At 37.9% G+C, this 23,643-nt stretch overlaps 1 protein-coding gene across 1 annotated transcript in view; it reads right to left on the bottom strand.

The window, feature by feature from the left end:
• NBAS (NBAS subunit of NRZ tethering complex) overlaps positions 1 to 23,643 on the bottom strand; it is a 276,510-nt gene that overhangs the window by 148,968 nt on the left and 103,899 nt on the right. The window contains exons 23-29 of the mRNA XM_072938186.1: positions 21,688 to 21,841; positions 15,456 to 15,641; positions 13,777 to 13,950; positions 8,921 to 9,054; positions 6,988 to 7,050; positions 4,993 to 5,115; positions 1,345 to 1,447 (exon numbers count right to left, since the gene is read on the bottom strand). Of these exons, the coding sequence (XP_072794287.1) occupies positions 1,345 to 1,447; positions 4,993 to 5,115; positions 6,988 to 7,050; positions 8,921 to 9,054; positions 13,777 to 13,950; positions 15,456 to 15,641; positions 21,688 to 21,841 (937 nt within the window). The remainder of the gene's footprint in view (positions 1 to 1,344; positions 1,448 to 4,992; positions 5,116 to 6,987; positions 7,051 to 8,920; positions 9,055 to 13,776; positions 13,951 to 15,455; positions 15,642 to 21,687; positions 21,842 to 23,643) is intronic.

The raw sequence follows: 23,643 nt of genomic DNA, 5'->3' as shown, positions 1-23,643 counted from the left end.
TAAGATTTTGGACCCCAGTGCATATAGATTATTTTCTCCTGTAACTGAATTTCAGGTTTTCAAAGAGTAAGTTACTGGCAGTTGTACGTGGTCTGAGATTGTAATCATCAAAATAAACTTTACACACATCAAGCATTTAAAAACTTGAAGTTCAAATATAAAATCATTCATTTCTCAAAAGCCTATATTAGTACTCTTTTGTTAAAATCAGCTTGAATTAAAATACCAATCAGTTTCACAGAGATCCATTTCATAACTCATTTTATCAGTGGGCTGTGCTTTGCAATGCCAGAGCAGAGCAACACAAGAAAGCTTCTATATAATTTTGGTCTGGCTTATCTGGTTTATCAAATGGGAGCCCTCTTTAAAACTGTATTTCATTAAAAATGGGTTAGCTGAATCATTTTTTCCACACAAACCATGAATGATTTGGTGGTAACACACATACCTTCCAAAGTAAGGATTAAATCCCCCTGGGTTACACTCCTAGCAGACTGACCATTCTTAAGTATCCTTTGTGTCCCAGACACTCTAATATGCATGGTATGGTGATGCCTACCTAGGAGCTCATGACCACGGGGAAGAAACACACATAGAAACAGACAAGTCACTGCATGTGAAAGCAAGCCTATAATAGAGACAGGTTATATAAAAGGACAAATGAAGGCATCCTAGAGGGCATAATGAGTGAGCTGAATCCTAAAAATTATCAGCAATTTTCAAATTAAAAAAGAAGAACATATTCCAGGCAAAGGGAATGTGCACAAAGTCACAGAAACAGGAAACAGCATCGTCAGTGGAGGGACTCAAGGCAGACCTGGCACCACAGAAGCACAGGGTGGAGAATGCACAGGGTAGCTGCAATCTGCTGTGGCTTTCAACGTCATGCTAAGAAGGATGGATAGTTTCTGACTGTAGATATGGAAGAAGCAGTGCATTTTAAAAGGGGAAGTGTCACGAAAAGGTTTCAGAAGAATACACTGTCAGCCTAAGAAAGAAAGAGATATGGAAGTAGGGAGACAAGTGCGGACAATACTGTGATTTATGAGATGAAGACAGGACAGATTAGAAAGAGTCAAGTACGATTTGGAGTTTTCCAGCTGAGAATTAACCCACTAAATAAATCTAAATAGATGGTGTTGAAACAGACAGAGAGAGAAGACAGGAAGTTAGGTATGAAAGTGCTCCAACTGTAAAGCACTACTCAATTACCAGCTATTATTCGGTAACTCAGTACCGTTACTTAGAGTGAAGCTTATAGTCATCATCTTTGTGTCCAATAAACAAACTGTAACGACCAAAATTTCTAAATTAAAAGGAAATAATTTACATACGGAGAGTTACCTCATAGCAAGCGTCAGCATCTAGACACGTGTAAACATTCTGCTGCATAGTTAACATGTCTTGCAGCAACATTCTCCAGTGAGACTCACCGACAGGAGGCTGCCTGGGGAAAACAAAAGAGAAAAGAAAGAAGAAAGTAATTCATGAAACTTCTCTCTTCAATTGGCCAAAAGCAAAAAAAATCAGTGCCACCATTCTGTACGCCAACACGGCTCCCAAATGGTCAACAGGAATGCATCTCACTTGAATCTCCAGGAAAACACTTTGATTAAAGATGGAGGGAAAGGCTGGGCAGCGACGCATCAACGCCAGAGATGCTCCAGAGCTGCTCTGTCCTAGGCTGCCTAGACGCAATGGAACAGCATTCAACAGTAACAAAAGGGAAAGAAGCCGTGAGTTTCTCAGGTAAAATGAAGCCCGGTTAGATAAAGCAGCTGTGACACAGCAGAAAAAGCACCTGGAGACAGGACAATCAGCTTCGGATCCCATCTTCATCACTCTGCAGTCGCCAGCAGGGCATCCTCTTAACCTCAACCACACATGCAGACCCAGAAGGCAACCAGAGGCCACACCTGGCTGAGCGAGGGCGGGAGTCACAGCAGCTCGCCCCCAGGGTAGCCTCGATAGTTGCTCTCAGTGGGAGCCCTCGCAGGGGTCCACAGGGCATCCAGCACCGGACGGAGCGCTGCAGGGGTTCTCTTCCGCCCAGGTGACAGCCCAGGTGCAACAACAGAGAGCCCTGCAGGGTAGCTGCCGTTCCTATCTGGCTTAGGAAGAAGCGCCATGCCCCACAAAAGCCAGTACCTTCTGTAACAATTTCACAGGCATGGCTTTCAGGGTCCCCTCAAGGACATGGCAGTGACCACACACGGGAAAACCCCAAGTACAAACCCCCTATCTGGTTTTCTAGCTCATTTACAGCTCTTTCAGACAGAAGCAATTTACCAATCAGGGATCAAGCAGTGAGGCCCACAATCAAATACCATTTCATGTCAGTATCCAGAGTTACAGAGTTAGAGAATTAATGGGTCGGGGTCTCCTGCAGCAGGGGAAAGGGTTTTGTCAACAATGTCACAGACAGTCACGTATCAGCTGTGGGATTGTGAGGATTTAATAAGCCTGAATTTCAGTTTTTCTCACTTAGAGCCCATCTGAGAGAGTGGTAAAGAATGGATGAGATTAACTTTGATAAAACACAGGCACTGAAGCAAGATTTTTCCTAAGTATAAAAACAAGCTCAATTACCTGTATGGATTTGAATAAATTTCTTAATTTCCTTTAACTTTAGATTCCCTTTTTGTATATGGTGAGGATTAATTTAAACTAGAATGTATGAAAAGACACTCCTCATATTTTTCTGGTATAAAACTGTATTCAATAAAAGTGAAGGAATGAATCTGAAAGTTACAAACAGATTTTGTTTGTTTTCCTGTAGTCACACACATAATCACTAAATATTGTCTACCAGGAGGGAGAAGATGCTGTAATCCTCTCTACCTCTCTCCAAAGTTCATCTTTCTTGAATATATATGTGAAGTTTGGAACCATCACATGTTTATTTTCTAGTCTTGAAGTTCTACATAATCATGAATCTCATTGTTTGAAAAGGGTAGGTTTTGTTCTGTTTTGTGAGTGTCAAATACCAACTGGATGTCTCTTCTCCATACATCTTTTTCTTTCTTATGCATTAAGGGCAAATAGACTGTGTCTAACAGCATTGCTATGGAAAAAGTATGTATTGGGGGATCATTCCTGTAAAAATTCTAGTCTTCAGGAATTTTTTCACCTAAAATTTCTAATAACCATATGTTTCATTTGCTTACAGCATTTTATATTTGTTATGCAAGATGGGCAATTATTTCTGTCCCATATGCAAAAAAAGCTTAAGAGAACACATTTTTCCCCCAGCATACAAACACACAAAACAAACTGACATATTTGCAAGTCGTCCAGGATAATCCCTGGTATGTCTCCACTATTTAGACCACGTGAACTCCTTGGGTGGGCTTCAAAGACCTGAAGGGCTCTGTCAAATTTGAATCGCAGGCAGGTAAGCAGCAAAATGTTTGACGAAATGAGTGTTCATCTTGCACCAGCTTCATAAAATTAGACCTGGGCATTGTCTAGCTAAATTCAAGTTCTCCCAGCCCAGCTGTTCTGGAAGCCAGCAACACTGGGACAGATGGTATTAATGTTTTCTCACACATGGTTAGCTGTAAGTACAGGTTCTAATTAAAATAAATTATAAGACATTATTTCCAGTGGCCTTTTCAGAATATATTCAGTAAATAAGAACCAAGAGTAGAACTTGGAGGCACTATACGAGAGGTTTGCAAATTAACAGAGAAATACTTGAATACGAACATGAAGTATTAGTTACAGCTTTGGAATGGAGGTGGATTTTCCTGGGAAAAACAGTCTTGCACTCAAGATAGTAAAACCTGATTTGTGACAGATTCAATGAAATCTGTCACCATTTAGAATATGCATAAGAATATTCTAAAGGTGCTGAAGGCCAAGCCATGGTAGTGTATATTAAATAATTAAGATTCATTTCAAGTTGGCTACTTTGAAAAAAGAGGCCATATTCTCTGATACAGTCATAGTAAGTAGAAAGTCATAAGCAGAAATTAACTTCAAGGACTGCAGAAGTATCTGAGGGATTCAATGGAGAGCCAGCAGGTAATGCAGCAGCAACAGCTGAAGAGCAGGTCCTAGAGGAGAGCCAATGTGATGGGAAATACTGACCATTCATTTATAGTTGTAAAGGAAGTTTAAGACTTACACTGTCAAACTTTCTAAATTATTCATTTAATAATTACTGAGAGAAGGCCACTGATATGTGAGGTTCCAAATTAGATGCGTGGTGACAGTAACACTTTCCCTACATAAACGTATGATTTCTCAGGGAATATAAGGCATACAAATCACCAACTATAGTGAACTGTCAAAAGAGAGACAAGGAGACTGTTTTAAGACTTACATAAATCTACTATAATTAATACAGTATGATTAGAGGAAAGACAGACAAATAGATATAGGACCCCAAAATAGGCCTCCATTATATGGAAAATTGATTTTCAACAAAGATTCAAATGTACATGACTATTTACAGCACCTATATTTGTAAAAGCCAAAACTCAAAAGCAAATGTCTATCAACAAGTGAATAAACAAAATGAACCCATCAATGGAATAGTAGTCAGCAAACAAAATGGAATAAACTTTTGATCCATGACACAGCATGGATGAATCACAAAATAACCATGCTGAGTGAAAGAAGCAAAACAAACTTTTGTGACTCCATTTACATAAAATTCTAGGAAATTCAAAGCAATACACAGGGACAGAAAATAAATCACTGGCAGCCGGAGGAGGGGCTGGGCATGTGGTGAGGAGAAGCAGAAGAAGGGGCGGGATTATAAACGAGCAAAAGAGAGCTTTTAGGGGTGATGGATATGTTCATTATCCTGAATGAGGTGATGGCTTCATGGACATACACACATACCATAACTTACCAGATACTTCTATACTTTCCATATGTGCAATTTATTGTTGGTCAACTATAACCCAAAGTTAAAAAAAAAAAAAAGAGCAGTACTTATTTTTAATCATATACAATTATCAATTAATTTTGTTTATTACTTACTTCCGACCGGTGTGCCTGGTCAATCTAACCATCAGCTTGCGTGCCTCTTCTGAGCTAGACTGAGTATTTTTAACAAATGAAATTGGTTTCTCAAGTCCATGTTTCTCCAGAATCTCTGACACACTGTTAAGTGAATGAAGAATTTTTAAAGAAGTCTTGCTACCACACAAAAAACTCTAATAATTTTAAACATATAAGTAGCACTTAGATGTTAAGTATTAAAAAAAAACAAAAGCAGCACATGAAATGACCCAATTTTATGCATAAAATTCTCAGCAAAAAAAAAAAAAACCCTAATAGTTATATATCAAATCTTATTACCCCTACTGACTTTTACTACAATATAAGGTAATACATTTTTTAAAGTAAGTCAATATATTTTTTAAAAAGCCTGGTATATCCTTATTTCAAAATCTTTTTTTACAATTTTCCTGTACTATAAAAGCATCAAGTCAGCAAAATAAGCCAAATCTATCATTGCAATACCCAGCTTTAACTCTTAACAACCCTAGTGAGTATTTTGTCACAGGCAAGGCTGCTAGAAAAGCAATAAGCAAAGAATTTTATAGTTGGAGAACCATAGAAACACCATAAGGCTCAATTTCCCTCAAGAATCCACCCATTCCATAAACAAACAAGATTCTTGTTCTCATATGAATCTTCTTGAGATATCCCATTCCATAATCATCAGCATTGTATATATATCTTGTCTCACACTTATGAATTAACCACCACTGGGCTTAAAAAGAAGCCAGACAGAATTCAGTAACTCTTCATAAAGATACATTTCATGGGTCATGTCACCTGACAATATGTACAACTGAAACATTTATCAACTATTAATGGCTATGAGGTAGAACAGGAATAAAAAGTTCTCGTTTTAAAAGGTCAGTAAATCAAGCTGAACAGTGAAAGATCTCGGTATCATCCAGAAACCTATACGGTGTTACCGTTTTCTTGAGGTATTAAGAGCACAATCTGACTATCAAAACACCCACGGTTATACCCAGGAGCATTCAGTGAAATAAATGATGTTTATTATGAAATAATAATTTTTATGAAACAAATGATGTTTATCATACTCTCTCTCTTTGACAAAGCTCTTTTTAATTTCATTAGGGAAACAAAGGTAGCCATGCAGATTTGTAAGAAATGAATCTATATTAACTTAATCCATTAAGCTTTGGTCAAACTATGCTTATTTTTCAGAGAGGCTTGGGGGAGGAGAGAGACACCTAATTATTAGATTCCAAATCTTATACTTTACTATACACATTACCACTATCAAGTGATGTCATTACCTATAATTTCTGTAATTATATATTGGAAGAACAAAATTTATTATTACTAAAATTTTATTTTTAATGCAAATGCTTAAAAATTACACATAAGTACATTATGTAAACATGTAAAACAGAATACTAGTAAACAATATTAGGCTGTCTGAACAGCAAATCACAAGTTTTCAGTCTCCAAAAGAGACAGTTTAATGTCTCATTTCACAGTAAAGAATATTGATAGAGTTACCAATATAACCCAGACATTCAGTCAAGTGTCCTGTACCCAAAAAAGGGAAGTTAAGGGTATAACAAACACTGTTTGCTGACATTGTAATAACTGCTGCAGGAACTAAAATTTCTTATCTACCTACTATGTGTCAGGCACTTTAAATGCTTCATCTAATATTAATTCTGCAATCTCATGAGTTAGATATTATAGATAAGAAAACCCTAGGCTCAGAGAGCACACAGCTAGTAAGTGACAACACCTAGATTTGAACACGGGTCTACTGGTCCTCAAAGTCCATGTCCTTATTGCTGTGGCACTCTGCTAGAATAAGCTGGTATTACTTCATTATTAAGAAAACTACCCCCTAAGATAGTCAAACAAATATGAGGTCAAACTGGAAATGACTACTGGGCGTATCTAAGGTAACATTTCTTGGGCAGACCTCCTTCATCAGCATAGAACCAACAGATCTTTCATTTTTCTCACCTGAGAATGTGTTCCAGCTGGTCTACCATGTCATGCAGAGCTGTGGTTACCTCTGTTTTATGACTAAAGGATTAAGAAAAAAGAATTAAAATTAAGTTTTAATAGTAGCTCTTTACCTAAAATACCAAACTCACTAAGTTAGAAAAAAAAGTTCCCCTTTTACTTAACATATAACAATATTATGCTGACTAGGGAAAATTTCAGCCTTATCCTTTTCCCATCAATTTTTCACCTGATTTCTGTACCATTAACGACTACATGAAAAAAATAATTTCACACTGGGTTGCAAAATTAGTGACTTCTAGCATTCATTTCACAAAAAAATAAAAATTTCCTTGGAAGGAAGAGAGAGGGGGGGAGAAGAAGACAGGGACAGCAGAAAAATAAAGAGCAAAGAAAATGAGAAAACAGAGCATGAGGACTTCTTGTCTAAATACCTGATTTTGCAAATGAGAAAACGAATGACCAGAGAAGTTAAGTGACTCAGAAGAAGCCACAAAGGCTTAGAAACAGGTACACTAAATGTTCATTCAGTGTTCTTTCATGTACTCTTATTAACTTCTCCAAATATCAAATTTATAATATGTACTACATGTTAGAAGAGAGATTAAAGGAATGATTCTTGTGTGACTTCAAAAGAGAAAATAGAAATCTGATTTGCATATAACTAAATGATCCAAAAGAATGTTACATAAATTTCTATTTAAACATAAGCCCAGTTAAAAATTTTGTATATGCATTCCTCAAAAAATTAAAAATAGAACTACCACATGATTTGGCAATTCTACTTCTGGGTACACATCTGAAGAAAACAAAATCACTATGTCAAAGAGCTATCTGCACCCCATGTTCACTGCATCACTATTTATAATAGCCAAGACACAGACTCAATTTAAGTGTCCATCAAAGGATGAAGTGGATAAAGAAAATGTTGATAACTCACACAGACACACTCACAGACAGACACAGGAATAGTATTCAGCCATAAATAAGAAGGAAGTCTCACCATTTATGATAACATGGATGAACCTTGAGGGCTTTATGCTAAGTGAAATATGTCAGACAGAGAAAGACAAACACTCTATGATTTCACTTATATGCAGAATCTTAAAAAAAAAATCACAGAAAGAGAGATCAGATTTGTGGTAACCAGAAGTGGGAGGTGAGGAACTGAATGAAGGTGGTCAGAAGGCACAAACTTCCAGTTATAAGATAAATAAATACTGGGATGTAATGTACAACATGAGGACTATAGTTAACACTTATGTATGTTATGTTTGAAAGTTGCTAGGAGAGTAAATCCTAAAAGTCCTTATCAGAAGGAAAAAACACAAGGTTTTTTTTTTTGTATCTGTAAGTGATGATGCTTTTTAACTAAACTTATTGCGCTAATCATTTCACAATGTATGTAAGCCAAGTCATTGTTATAAACCTTAAACTTACACAGTGTTATATGTTAATTATATCTCAATACAATGGAAAGAAAAAACTAAGTTATGTATATTCATACATTACTACTTTAAAGTTTTACTCTAGGTAAGGGCCAAAAACAATTCATAGAAGAAATAAATATACTAGTCCACAAATGTGAAAAAATGCTTAATTAGAAACACAACTTCCCACAAAGAGGTATCATTAACTATCCACTTAAGGAACTACTTTTTTTTTGTGGTGGCAGTGGCATTTTTGTTTGTGTTTTAATGGATAATTAATTATCAATGTTGACAAAATTACAGTTACTTCCCATATACTGTTAGAAAAACAGAAGTTCATCCCTAGGCAACAGGTTTGCAAGATGATTTCATTCTCTTCTTTATTTTTTTTTTATATTCCCAAAAGTCTCTACAATGAACATTCAGGGAAGCAACATTTTCATTTTAACTGTTCGAGTAAAAAGACACAACCATAAAATCAATGTACTGTGGGTTCTTACCCGTATCCTCTTTGGGGCAGACATTCTAAGATGTCATAGCAAAGAGAGAGTTGGTCATTTCGTTCACAGTTATAGATGCAATCTAGTGCTACTGCCATCAGTTGGTCCTGATCAGGAATGATTTTTTGCTGCAACTAGAGAATATAAAGCATGTTGTACTAAACGTCAATGGGTTTACAGTCAGTTTTTCCATATTCCAGTACTAATGTCAATAGAATATTAAATAATGCAATTAATCAGCTGCAGAAACAAATCTTGGTTTTTCTTTAGCTTTCAGACTTTTGGGGTCTTTAATAATTCTAAATGAAATTGAATTTTAATTACAGAACAGCTAGAAAAGATAATTTGTGCCCAAAAGCTCTGCATCTGTTGAAAATAGAATCTTCAATTTATGACCCATTCAAGATAAAGCAGATAGAAGAAACAGTGAATTAAAAAGGTAATTCATTAAAAACATTTCTAACCCTAAAGCCAAATTTTATGTGTTTCAATCACAAAAAATATATAAAATTCCTTAACTAATATTCAGAGATGTTCAAACCTGCTATTTTTCAGTATGCATTATACATTAGTCATTTAACTAAACAGTACTGACATCTTATTTGAAAGAAGTCACACTGTGATGTAATAACATGGATATCACAGAATATACTCCGTATTTCTGATGCAGAAAGGTGCTATGCTGGGTCACCTTCACCTTGCAAACCACAGATTCTCATTCTTAAGAGTATTTTCTGGGATACAAAAATAACAGATTTGAGCCTTGTTTTTCTCATCTATAAAACTGGGATATTAACATCTTCCTAATAGCATTGTTGTGAGGATGAAATAAATCAATACATGTAGAATGCTGATATTATCACCACAAAACTAAAATGGAAGTTTGAAACTATTTTCTTTAAGCCCTTTTCAACAACAAAATACGTTTAATTTCCATAATAAAGATCTACAACATTTTAGTAGAAACTCACAAAACAGATCGGAAAGTGATGGAGAGAAGCTGCCAAGAAAAGGCAGTTTCTTAGTAAAAAAAAAAAAAAAAATCACATCAGTGGATGAAAAGAAAAAAACGGACAGAAATAAACATTCAAGGTTACCAGGGAAGAAAGGTTTTCTAACATAGTGGGGTTAAAGGAGTTATATACATATATGTCTTCTGGTATTAAAAAAAAAAAGAAATATATCATTAATTTAACAACAGCACTTGACAAAGAGTTAGTTATCCAAGGTCGCAAAATGACAAGCTGGTGAAATAGGGACAGGCAGGGCACAATAAAAGTAAATATTAGTAAAAAATTAATGGAACTAGCTAACTTTTCCCATTTTCTTATTGTGTGCCAGGTACTATTTCTAAGCATTTTACATGCATTAATTCATAAACCCTCGAAACAACACTGTGAGGTCAGTACTGGTATCATTTATTTTACATAAAAGGACAATCAAGGCACCGGGACGACAAACAACTGGCTCGAGTCCCAGAGCTGGTCACGGTCAAGCCAGCACTGGATCGTGAGCGACTGGCTCTGGAGCTGAAGCTAAGCATAGGCTCTCATCACCCTGGAGAAGAGCTTCATGTGCAGAGGAGGGCGAGAGACTGAGAAAAGCAGGGTAGTAAACAACTCATACATGGTGAGAGAGCATCTGGGGAAGATGAAAAACTGAAACCAGTTTCAGCCAAGCAACAACTTGGGAAACCAGCTGAAAATGAAGCCAGAGTCCTTGATGTTTTCCTCTGTCTTCCTGCCTCCTGTCTTTCCCTCCCTGAGACATTAATGTGTTGCTTGAGAGTTAAATGTTCCAGAGCCCATATTTGATCAGGTATGTTCAAAACCCTGGGTAGCAAACCCTTCAGCAGACCTTCACCATGAAAGATCAAGAGTCATCTTTGTGCCTTCCACTCAAGCTCCTGCGTGGCCCGGTGCCGACCCACTTTCCTGGTCCTATGAACCTTCCTACTCAAGGTTTTAGTTCACGCAAGTTGAATTACTTGCCTTTATCTAAATATGGTATTAGTCTGATTATGTCTCCTTGTCTTATTCTACTCCTACCTGGAATGCCTTCTCCAGGCACTTGGTCGTACATGAATCCTGTTTCCTCTCTGTTCTCCTTAGGAACCTTTTTCTCTGCTTCCTGTGCCACTCAGCATACCTTTCTTAATACAATCTACTGTGTACATGAATCATAAGGCTCACATTTAAGACCCTTTTCATTGTTGTCTTATTAGAGTCTCTACAAGATGTCTAAGTTTATATAGTGTAAGACACTTCTCTTTATTTCCATCATTCTTGTGCCTGTAACTCAGCAGTCATTATTAAACCATCACATTTGCTCTACCTCAAGTTAATGTAAGAGAGCCCACCTAGGACTTTCTAAGAAGACAGTAAGTTTTCCCCACCATGGGCAGCAAATTACCTCCCATATTGCAGAGCAAGCTAAAATGTAAGAAAGTCATAATTTTTTAAATAAAGTCTTAAAATTATGTACTTCTAGACAACAAGAGAAAGAACAATAGACGTCAAGATAGAATACCTGGAAAACCCTGGAGAAGCAAGCAACAAAAAAAATCAGAGAAGTAGCTGAATACAAAATCAGTAACTTTCATGTACACAAACAATAAACAGAGGAAATGAGGGTAAAGAAAACTCAATTTGTAATATAAACAGAGAAAATCAAGTGCTTTGTAATAAATTAACAAGAAATGTGCAAAACCTCTATGAGGAAAAATTTTAAACACTCCTGAAAGACACTGAGAAAGATATGAGCAAATAGAATGATTTCCCCTATTCTTGAATAGAGTGACTTTAACACTATACTAAAATTCAGACAGAAACACAAATATACAAAAACAACTTTTAAAAAACTGGGGAAAAAATACTACAGAGGATGACTACCCTTATCAGACTTTAAAAACACATCATAAAACTCCTGGAGAGCAGGATCTTGAAGGATGGGTAGGTATTTGTTAAATGAGGAAAGGAGCCTGACCATCCCAAACAAATGAAATAGCCTAGAACACAAAGAGGCATGAAAGAACCTGACAGGGCGAAGAGGTGAGGAGTTAGTGGGAGTGGACTAGTGCATTCATGGAGGGGAATGAGGCTGAAGACAGAGACTAGAAACAGATGGCAGAGAACCTTCCAAGCCACTCTGGAGAGCCCACCGTTTCATGTCATGATCTACGGAGAATCTCTGGTGGCCTGCAGGCAATGGTAGGCCACCAGAGATTCTCCACAGATCATGACATGATCAAAACTGTGCTGCGGAAAGATAACATGGAGAGAAATAGGTGGGACTGGAAAAGAGGAGCCCAGCAACACGGTTGTTCTCTGCCCCGATGTTGACGTATTTCAACAAAGGCAAATGGCTGTATGTTTTATTCAAAAGGCACATGCAAAATTGCCAAGTAAAAACAGAAAGCTGACTACATACAAAGGATTTGTGAGACTCCGTAAGGAAGGATCACAAACAAGATTCCTGGAAAGAATCTGAAGTCATTTCCTTCTTCCTCATAAAACATTCACAGTCAATCCATCCTGCTTCTCACACAGGTTGCCATAAGCAACCCACCCTCGGTTCACAGTAAACCATGCCACGTTTAAAGTCAGAATACTAAGTGGAAACTGCTTATGAGAAGATGGAGAACTCTAAACAGCCAACGAACAGAGATATTTCCAACAGACAACCCTTTCAGAAACCAAAGAATGTGTGAGGTTAACTAAGCAATGTTTTCCTTCTTATCTTGATTATTCTGGTCCACGACCATACAGCTTCGAGGACTTCAGATTGCTAACAAAGGCAGTACAAGAAGTACATTCAGTTAGAATTTAGGACTGGGAGGGGCCTTCAATGGCTCCTGCATGAACCCCAACCTAACACTTTAAATCTCACTACAAAGTCAGTGCTTCGAGTAATTACACCACTTGCTTGAGTCAATGAAAAGGGAGCCACTCTCCCTTGAAACAGCATTGATTTGTGGCTAAATTAAGAGGTCACGTACATTGCAAAAGTAGGCTGCACATAACAAATGACTTACCTCCGGCAAATCTGAACAACTATTTAAACCCTATAGAAATATAGATAGATCAGTCTTAAGCACATAGAAGCATCATTAAGAATAATTACAAGAGTGCGGTGGGTATAACTCAGTGGTGGAGCACGTGCTTAGCATGCACAAAGTACTGGGTTCAACTGCCAATACCTCTGTTAAAAACAATAATAATAAATAAATAAATCAGTAATAGAAATATTTTTAAAAGAGTAATTACAAGATCTTATGAGATCTTAAAGATTTTAATAAATATTTTGAAGGCCCTCAATGGCAAAAACCTTTTCTCCTCCTATTGGGGTTATGATAAAGCATATGGTTAAGAGCACAGCTAGGAAATTAGAAAATCTATATTTGAACCCAAGTTCCACTCCTCACTATGACCCTGGCCAATTGCCTGGCCACTCCATATCACGATTTTCCTTTTCTATTAATATTAATGTTATAAAAATAACTACCTCAGAGGATTGTTACAAGGATTAAATGATTTAATACTTGTAAAGCACCTGCCCTTAGTAAGAACTCAATACCTTACAACTATTAGTCTTTTTGATACTGCCTTTTCCATAATATAGGAGAGTGAACAGACTTCGGAGTAAATCAATTAAGATAAACATAATCTTATGAACTTTCCAAAAATTTTTGAACTCAACTGCTGAAACATTTTTAAAGAATAAAATGACAACTATTTCCTTTTCTGTTTAAAGGGAAATTACTTGCAAAGCCTATTATTAAAAAAATTGAGAAATAAAACCTAATTCTGTAGGGGAAAAAGTACAGAGATTTTTAAGAAGTTAAAGTTTCTACTTACATCAGGCTTGGAATGCTGAAATATCTTCAGGGGAAATTTCAAGTCCGCTTTGGCTAAAGTTACTAAATACTCTTTTAAGAGCTCATTAGCCACGCCGGGAGACTGCTTCTCACAACGATGCAGAAAGGGAACCATCCACTGGTAGGCACTTGTCACATACTTGTCCTCGGAACACTGTAAGTGTAATTAACCAAAGCAAAACACACGTTAAACACCTGATAATAACAGACAGCAAGTTACAGAACTCAAAGATAATCAGACTCAGGTTAAACAATAAAAGCCCAATGCTTTCTAAAACAGACACTCCGGTTCCCCCCTCACAAGACAGAGGCGGCAGGAGAACCAGCCTCCGCCCGCGGCTGCCTGAGCCCCCAGCAGCAGGGCGCGGAGGCCCACCTCTTCACGCCACGGTCACTCTGGGGCCTCACGGCCTGAACCCAGCTCTGGAAGACAGACACGCTGATGCTGCTACTACCAGCCGGTCACGAGGTCTTCCGGAGCACAGAGGGGCCCCATCCCACAGTGTACGCGTGTGTTTGTGTTAAAAGAATCAGAGACGGAAAGAGAAAGACCGCAGGCCAACAGGAGGTGTGAAACAGAAAAGGGCAGAGAACAAGCATAAAGAAACTCTGGAAAGGAGCCACTTGAGGAAAGAGTCTCATCCATAAAATCCCAGACTCTCTCCCGTCCTTTTCCTCTTCTGTTTGTTCTACCCCTGCACGTCCATCTTCAAAAACTCCAAATGACGCAAATCATCTTGCTTATTATCCCTGAAACTCCACAGTCTCTTCACTTAATTATCTCAGGAGAAACGCTTGAATCTCTTAAGTGGTGTCTTGCATGTAACAACTTAATTTTCATTGGGTGGATCTTGATGAAAAGAAGTTAGCAAGAGAAAAGGAAGGTAGGGATAGAAGGAGAGAGAAAAGGGTGGTTGGTAAGAGGAAAAAAAGATGGTGAGAGGGATGAGAAAAAAAGGAAATGAGAAAAAAGTATGGGAAAAGAAAGAACGAGCGAGAGCAGGTCCAGCCGCACCCCTTTCTCCAGCCCATTCAAGCCAGGCACCCGAGAGCAAAAGGCTCAAAAGAGCATCGCTTGGCAGCCAGCACCTCCAAGGCCCAACATTCTTGTCTCAGAGGTGGCCCTCTCTACTCAGCGGACTTAGTAGGAATCAGTTCCTAACTCTGAAGACTGTACTTTCTCCCCAGAAGCGACTCCTCCAAAAATCTAACAATGGCAGGGCAAATGCTCCTGTGTGTGCTCAACACTGGAGCCAAGATGCTTTCTTCACACAACCACCCAGCCAGCCCTCTGGACTCCGGTACTTTTTTTTTTTTTTTAAGATATTGGAATAAATATAAGTAGTTGGGAATTTTAACAGAAGGATTAGAAACACCATTTCTAGACTGACAGCTAGTTTAGAAATATGCCTAGCTAGAAGGGAGGGGGAAAAAGTTACATCTGACGCATATGAGTGAAGGGCAAAGAAGGTGTAAAAATAGCCAAAATGGTTTTGGATGCCTTCAGTTATTTACTCATTATATTTGGTTTTTTTTTTTTAAGTCTAGAAACCTTGACTAAGTTCTCTGGGTTGAAGAACACCACATCTTTGGCTTTGAGACACACATTAATCAGAGCACACAAGGAATGCCTAAAAAGAAAGTTAAAATAAAACCTACGCTATTCATCAGCAATCTGAGTTTTTCAATGTCTTTCATCTGCTGGAGTTCTTTCAGGGTTAGGGTTAAATCACACCCAGCTTCATAAACCAACGCTTCCAGAGTAACCAAATTATCACAGAGAGCCAGCAAACCAGGGATATTCCGCTCCATTCCAAGTCGAATAAGTGACAATGCACAGTCAACCTAAAATGGAAAGGAGACAGTAAGTTTGAGTAATGTATTTTTCCCACATATTCTAAAGTAAAAGCCCCCAGCATAGAATCCAATTCTTATAATCATTTTATATACAAATCGCATTACCAATAACATACATTTTTTATTTGGTACAAAGACATTAGAGTTCTTTATCAAATACATCACACTGTCTCAAAAGAATCAAATAATCAGCAAGAAATACTGAGAATAAAAACAAGAGAAAGACAATCATCTTAAATTCGTTAGAGCATTGCAGTTGAGAGAGCAGATTTACACATACTTCTATTAAATTCTCAAAACATTAACAATCAGGGAAAAAAAAAACATAGCTAGTGATAATGCCAAATTAACCCTGTTTTTACTATACCACTCTGCCTCAAAAAGAATGTTCTGCTTCCATATTCCTTTCAGTACCTATCCTTCCATAACACCTCCCACATAGAAGACATTCAGTAAATACTTGCTGAATGACTAACTCTGGTAGACACTTTCTCTCTCAATTCAAGTATTTAGACTTCTCTTAGACCAAAGTAAGAATGATTTTCCTACAGATACTCAGTACGCAGCAGTTTCACTCCTATCACTTGATCGGGTTTATGGAATTACATATTTTTTCTTCAAAAATATAGCCAAGTAGTTTATTTCAAACAAATATACAATAAGATTTGACAAAAGAAGTATGAGCTAGACCCAACCAAGTCTCCTACGGGACCTTTCTGCCGTAGCATCATCTGGATTCAGCCTTTTCTTACAACATATTTATCCAAAATATAAATATCCAGATAATAAGCTACATCCTGTGGTGTACTGCACAAAAAAACTAAAATTAAAGGTGAAAAATTTAGCTGGGCTCTGACAAATCAGTCACTGTGATTTAATCACAGTTCCCTTCTAGGAAATGGCATATTCTGACTGATGGCAAAAATCATCTAATGTGGCCTTAACCTCCCCCTTACTTACTCCTTACCCCTAGAGAAACAATTATTTACTGAGGCCCGACTATGAGCCGAATACCATTCTAGGTGTTAGGAATACAAAACTGAGTAAGACGGGATCTCTTCCTTCAAAGATGTCTCCATCTCGTACGGAAACATAGTCCGGTAAACTAACGACCAAAATGGAGTTAGGATGACTGGGATGTCAAAGATGAGGGCATGGAGCCCGACCTGAGAGTGTCACACAATCCCCCAGAGGGGAGAACACCTAAAATGAGTTTTAAAGAATCAATGGATATTAGGAAGTGAAGAAAGAAGAGGGGCAGGGGGACAGCATGGAAGGCAGAGATGTGACAGTACAGTTCATTCCATAAAATGAAAAGAAGGTACGAAGTGAAGTGATGAAAAACAAGGCCAGAGCAGCAGGGACAGGCCAGATCAAAAAGAATGTCATGTGCTGAGCTAAGGAATTCGCAGTTTATCCTGAAACACAAGTGTTACCAAAGGGTTTTTGACTGAGGCCTGCCATAAATAGACTTACACTTTGGAAAGAACACTCAAGGAAGTACTTACTGGACGACGACTGGAAATGGACCAGACTGAAAATAAGCAGACTCGTGTTAGGAGACTCTCCATCTCCTACTCTTTCACCCCCACCAGCCCCTGGCAATCACTCATCCTCTGTCTCTGTTATTTGGTCTTTTCTAGAAAGTCACATAATTGGAATCATATAATACATAACCTTTTCAGATTGGCTTCTTTAACGTAGTAATAGGCATTTGAGTTTCTGCCGCATCTTTTCATGGCTTGACAGCTCATTTCTTTTTTAGAGCTGAGTGATATTCCACTGTGTGGATGCACCACTGTTTATTTATCCACTCACCCACTAAAAGACATCTTGGTTTTTCGGTGGTAACAAACGTACTACTCAAATGCAAGATGTTAATAACAGGGATAACTAATGGGTGGGCAGGGGGAAAAGTGAAGGGAGTATATGGAAACTCTAGACTTCTTACTCCACTTTTCTATAAACCTAAAACTCTTCTAAAAAAATTAAGTATTGATAAAACAAACAAGTAAATAAGAACATAGGTAAGTGTAAAAAAAATGATTATTTTGCATTCCAGTGTGGCCATTTATCTCGCTGGTGCTATTTTTAAAAAACCTGAATGACTGAAATTTGGGTTAAAAAAATATTTAAACACTTAAGTTGGTATTCGTAGAAAAACAGACATAGAGATCAATGAAACAGAATTGTAAGTCTAGAGATAAACCCACACATATATGAACAATTAATTTCTGATAAAGGAACAAATAACATAAAATGGAGAGAAGACAGTCTTTTCAATAAACTGGACAGCTACATGCACAAGCACAGAACTAGACCACTATCTCACATCACACTCAGAATCAACTCAAGTGGATTAAAGACTTGGATGTAAGACCTGAAACCGTAAGACCGCCCCAGAAGAAAACACAGGCAGTATGCTCTTTGACATCAGTCTTAGCAACATGTTTCTGGATCTGTCTCCTCCAGGAGAAAAGGGCAACGGAAGCAAAAATAACAAATGGGACTATAACAAACTAAAAAGTTTCTGCACAGCAAAAGAAACCACCAGCAAATCAAAAAAACAAGCTACCATATTAGAGAAGATACTTGTGAATCATATATCTCATAAGAGGGTAATATCCAAAATATATAAAGAACTCATACAACTAAACAAAACAAAACAAACAAACCTGATTAAAAAATAGGCAGAGGAGCTGAACAGACATTTTTCCCAAAGATATCAGAAGGCCAACAGGCACATGAAATGATGTTCAACATCACTAATAATTAGGGAAATGCAAACCAAAACCACAGTGAGCTACCACCTCATTCTCATTATAGTGGGTACCTTCAAAAAGGCAAGAAATAACAAATGTTGGTGAGGATGTGGAGATAAGGAAAGGAAACCCTCATACACAATTCGTGGGAATGTAAATTGCTGCAGCTACCATGAAAGTGGGAGATTTCTCAAAAAATTAAAAATAGAACTACCATATCATCCAGCTGTTTGACTTATGGGTATTTATCCAAAGAATATAAAAATACTAATTTGAAAAGATACATGATTACAATAGCCAAGACAGGGAAACAACCTAAGTGCCCATCGGTGAATGAATGGATAAAGAAAATGTATGTGTGTGTGTGTATACATACATATACACAATGGAACACTGACTTAGCTATAAAAAAAAAAAAATCTTGGCATTTGCAACAACATGGATAGACCCTGAGGGTATTATGCTTAGTGAGGTAAGTCAGACAAAGACAAATACCATGTGATTTCACTCAAATCTTAATATTACATAAATAAACAAACAAATAAATAAACAAAGCAAACGAAACCAAACACATAGATACAGAGAACAGAGCAGGGGCTACCAGAGGGGAAACCGGGTGGCAGGAAAATGAAATGGGTTAAGGGGTCAAGCTGTATGGTGACTGACAGAAACAAAGCCCTCGGTGTAGTTACACAGAAGCCAAAATACTGTTGTACACACAAAAAATAAAGTTTTTTAAATAAATAAATAAATAACCTGAATAAGAATTGAAATTTGGGTTACAAAATATTTAAACACTGAAAATTGAGGACTCATTACTTATGTTTTGAAATGCATGAGGCTCACTGCCCAGCATTTTTTACGGGTTAGTTTTTACAGAGAAATTTAAAAATTTTCATTCTTGCTCAAATGACAGACCTACCTAGAAATCAGGGTTTTTTTTTAATGTATATATAACATACACACACACCCTTTTCTCCTTACTCTCAAAAAGCTGTCTCTAAAAGTTCAGCTAAAAACCACAAATTGCTCAGACAAAACTAGCCCAAACAGGATCCTTTTCTTCATTAGCCAGAGACAATAATAAACTACATGCGTTTGTAAACTCCTGTAAATCATATGACACACTGGTCTTACAAGATATTCAGATACATGGCATACAACCCACATTCGCCTGTACAAGCTACAAAAATGCACCTCATCTATTCACTTGAGAGCTTTCTTCATCAATTACCAGGTGAGTTTCTCCTTTTAGCAAAGTCATAACGCCTTTGCCTAACGTGACTGATATGAACTTGTCATTTCCAGATACAGGACATTGGTCTATGATTACAGTTTTCAATGGGAGCAGAACCGTCCACCAGGAGGCATTCTGGAAATCTGAGGAGGTATTTCGGTCCATCTCAAGTATTAGTGGAACTTACTGACGTTAAGTGAGAGGACAGCAGGAATGCTAGGCTACACATCCCACAACGTGCAAGGCAGTCCCACACAACCACCTTGTCCTAATTCCTGCCTACCTTTTCAAACGTCCTGAAAAACATGCTTCCATGAGTTGTTCACATCCCAGACAGTAATCTGTGGTGATTTATCCCAACAAGACAACATACCTCAATCTGTGTGCATCGTCAGCTATCTTGTTCACAGTATTTCTCACTGGCTTTGCTTCCTAGTGCTGTCATGACCAAGCATTTACATATTTATCTGACATGTTACAGTTATTATACTAATTTTTTTGGAGATTATTTCTGTAAATAAGGTATGTCTATGATTTTCACATCAGGATACTATGGAAGCATTACAAAATATTTCCTACAAAAAATACTGTGGGTCTGAGAATTAAGAACCACTTTTTTAGATTAATTTATCTTGCTTTCAATCATTAAGATTTATGTAACTGTCCATTTTTATATGGACTCTGTAAGACAGATTTACACAGAGACCTGGATTTTGTCTGGCTCTGCTCCCATGTGTCCCTGAGCAAACTGTTCACTTTCTTTTCTGTGGACTTTAATTTATCTGTCTATAACAAAGAATTAAATAAGCCATATCTCCTCCAGACATTTTTATTCTGGTATCTTAAATCCTAAACATTTTCAAATGTCCTTAGCCATCTTATGATTGAAAAGTCAATCATAAATATTCTTGGCTATTCACTCATAATTTTGATCTGTAACATTACCATCAGCTCCAGCAAATAATTCATCTCCAATTCTGTGAATACTAAAAATAGGAATTAGATCAAGGAGAAATTCAAAAAGGCTATCAAATGGAGACACAGGGCCATGCCAGACACACTAAGTAGAAATTTAAACAAACAGGTTTATTCCTTCCTATAGTACAGCTGCTCATCAGACCCTCTGGAATCACCCTTCCTGTCAAGTGAAAAACTGTATGGTAGGACAGGAAGTCCAAAGCCAAGACTGCGAGTAGAATGAAAAAGTCATCCATTGGCCAGACCCTGAATGAGATTTCAAAGGGCATTCGGCCATTCTTTGCTCCAAATTGCCAACTTCCGTCCTCTAAAATGAGACAACTTTTGCTTACATTTGCAGAGAACTCAATTAGCATAATTTTTAATGCTCCTTCCTGTTTATTTTCTTTGCTATCATTGACTCTTGTGTAAAAACTAACCCCCTGAAAAACCTCAGGTACAGAAAAGGTAGGTAGCAGGTCCAGAGTCCCCATGTCTACCAGTGGAAGAGTCAAGATTCGTATTTAAGTCTCCTAAGGTTCACAACCCTCGTCTCTCTCTCCCACATCCCCTCTCTGATAAAGCTGTCTCGCATCTCAGTAAAGGCACATGGGAACTGAGAGAAATTAGGCTTGGACTTAAAGAAAGCATTAGAAACAGAGCTTCAAACAGGGATCCTAGAAAGCAAGTAATAATCAACTGCATTAATGTAATTTAATGGGAGACTAATCAAGCATTTTTATGTTGATACAATCTTTTAAATTAAAATGGCATTAAGCCTATTAAGAACATATGGAAAATCTGGAAGAGTACATGCATATTTTGCAGCTTACATTTTAAAGAAAGACTTGGGAAACTTTTGTTGTATTTGTTTGCTCTTTAGGAATCAAAAAAAAAAAGACACAATAGCTTCTGAGGAAATGAATAAATTATTAAAAGTACTAAGATAAACTCATTTCATCCCTTGCAAACGATGCACATGATCGCTGCTGTCAGCAGCCAGAACATGCACAGGATCCTGAGGGTCCGGCACAGCACCACCGGCATCACGGAGCCACAGCTGGCAGTCTCCCCTCACCTGTCGAGCGTAGTGCTCGATTTCCTCCGCTCTGGCCTGATACCAGTCCGTCACCTTCCCCACTGCAAGCTGGCTGGTCCTGTACGGCAGTAACTCGGGCTGCGCAGCATACAGGAACTCACTGTCATCTGGAAGACTCGGCTCAACCACCTTTCTGCCGAGCACAAAAAGAACAGTTAGTAACTGACTGAGATGCTGGGGGAAATTATAAATTTGTGAGAGAGGGAGACAGAGACAGAGAGAGATGGGGAGAGAGGAATTACTGAGACTGGCAGCACGTATGTATATGTGGGTGTGTGCGTGTGGGTTGTCCTGTATGTATGTGCACGCTTACAAGATAAATGGGACATTTTTTGGAGGCTTAATTTATTTTCCTATTAGTTTTCCCAACTTAAAAAAAAATCAGAATGAACAATAATAAATCAAAAAGAGTATGCCACAAATCAATCAAACAAGTATTAAATAAAACCAGAATCACCCTAGGAAGCGTTTACAAAATGCACATGGCTGGGTGCCTGCCACATACCTACTAAATCACAATCACTTGTGATGGCCAGCCAGGCCTTGTTTAGTGAAAAACACCCCCAGGTGATTTTGATTCAAATATAAATTAAGAAGCCTTGTTTTGCATGTTCATAATAATAAGAGGAAATATACCTTATTTATGTTGATAATATAACTTTAGTGGGTGTCAGCAACATAGTAATGCACTGACATTTGCAAAACAAGAAACTAACAGCATCTAGAAGAATGTATACAGGGAGCACATCACAGGGACCACAAATTATGAGAAGCTTTTATGAGGATGGCCCTGGCCAATCGCCTTCACAGTTAAGGACTAAAGAAAAAAATTACACTAAGATATTTCAGATAGAAATAGGGGGAAAGGCCATGTTCCATCAGGGACATTCACTCATCTAAAGCAAGTCAGTAGTAGATGACAAGTGGTATAATTGTTACTATTATAAGGCAATGGGCTTTGGAGTCAGAACTGAAGTGCAATTCCATCCCTGAAAGCTGGGAAACCTTGCATAAACTACTGAGTTAATAGTAGTCTAAGATTTCATCTTATTCATATAAAAATGGGAATAATCATCATGCAAGAATATCCAAAATAATATTAAAGTACAAAGAGAGCACTGTTTGGCACAGAGCAGGTGCTTAGTTTTCATTTGCAGGTAGTACTTTCACTGGAATTATTAGCAGTTATAATATATGATCAGACCCAAAGCTCACAAATCTCCACGTGCCTTAGTCAGCCCACTGTGCTTACAGCTGGTGGTCCTTTACTTAACCAGTCTCACAGCTGTCATTAACATTCAGACCAGTGACTCTTTCCCCATCGCTGCCACACAACAGTCACATCCTTCCCCCTGAAATCTTCCCTTTAAAGCTACCCCATTTCAGGGGAAAAATACCCACAAGCCACTTTGAGTTTCTCTGAGAATTTTTTCAGACCTTATCTTATCCCCCTTCTCAGCACTGTTTGATGGGTTTAACCACCTTCTCCTTCTAGAGACACGCTTGTCTCTCATCCAGCGTGCCACACTGTCAGGCCACATCGTCTCATCTTTCTGGTCACTCCTTTTCAGTCATCTTTGCCAGAGCATCTTCCTCTAGACGACCACTGAACACTAGCTCTTCCACAGACTCTGGCTGCCCCCTCTTCTCACTGAGCCCTCTCTAGGTCTCCCCTTCGACTCTACGATATAAATTACCACAGACATTACAACGACCACCATATTTTACCCCTACCCGAGGCTTCACTTCAAAGTTCCAAAATCTTCCTTCTATTTGCTCTTCGATGTTTTCTCAGTCATTACAAATGCAACAAGATCCAAACTGAATGCATGATATCCTCAGGTAATACAGTCATCTTTTTATAAACAGAAACCTGATCATATCATCCTTATGCCTACTTTTATAGCTCGTCATCTGCCTTAAAATATTCTTGCC

The sequence above is a fragment of the Vicugna pacos genome, chromosome 15, assembly GCF_048564905.1.
Source record: "Vicugna pacos chromosome 15, VicPac4, whole genome shotgun sequence".
Lineage (NCBI taxonomy): Eukaryota > Metazoa > Chordata > Mammalia > Artiodactyla > Camelidae > Vicugna > Vicugna pacos.
This window is presented reverse-complemented; position numbering and strand designations above follow the sequence as displayed.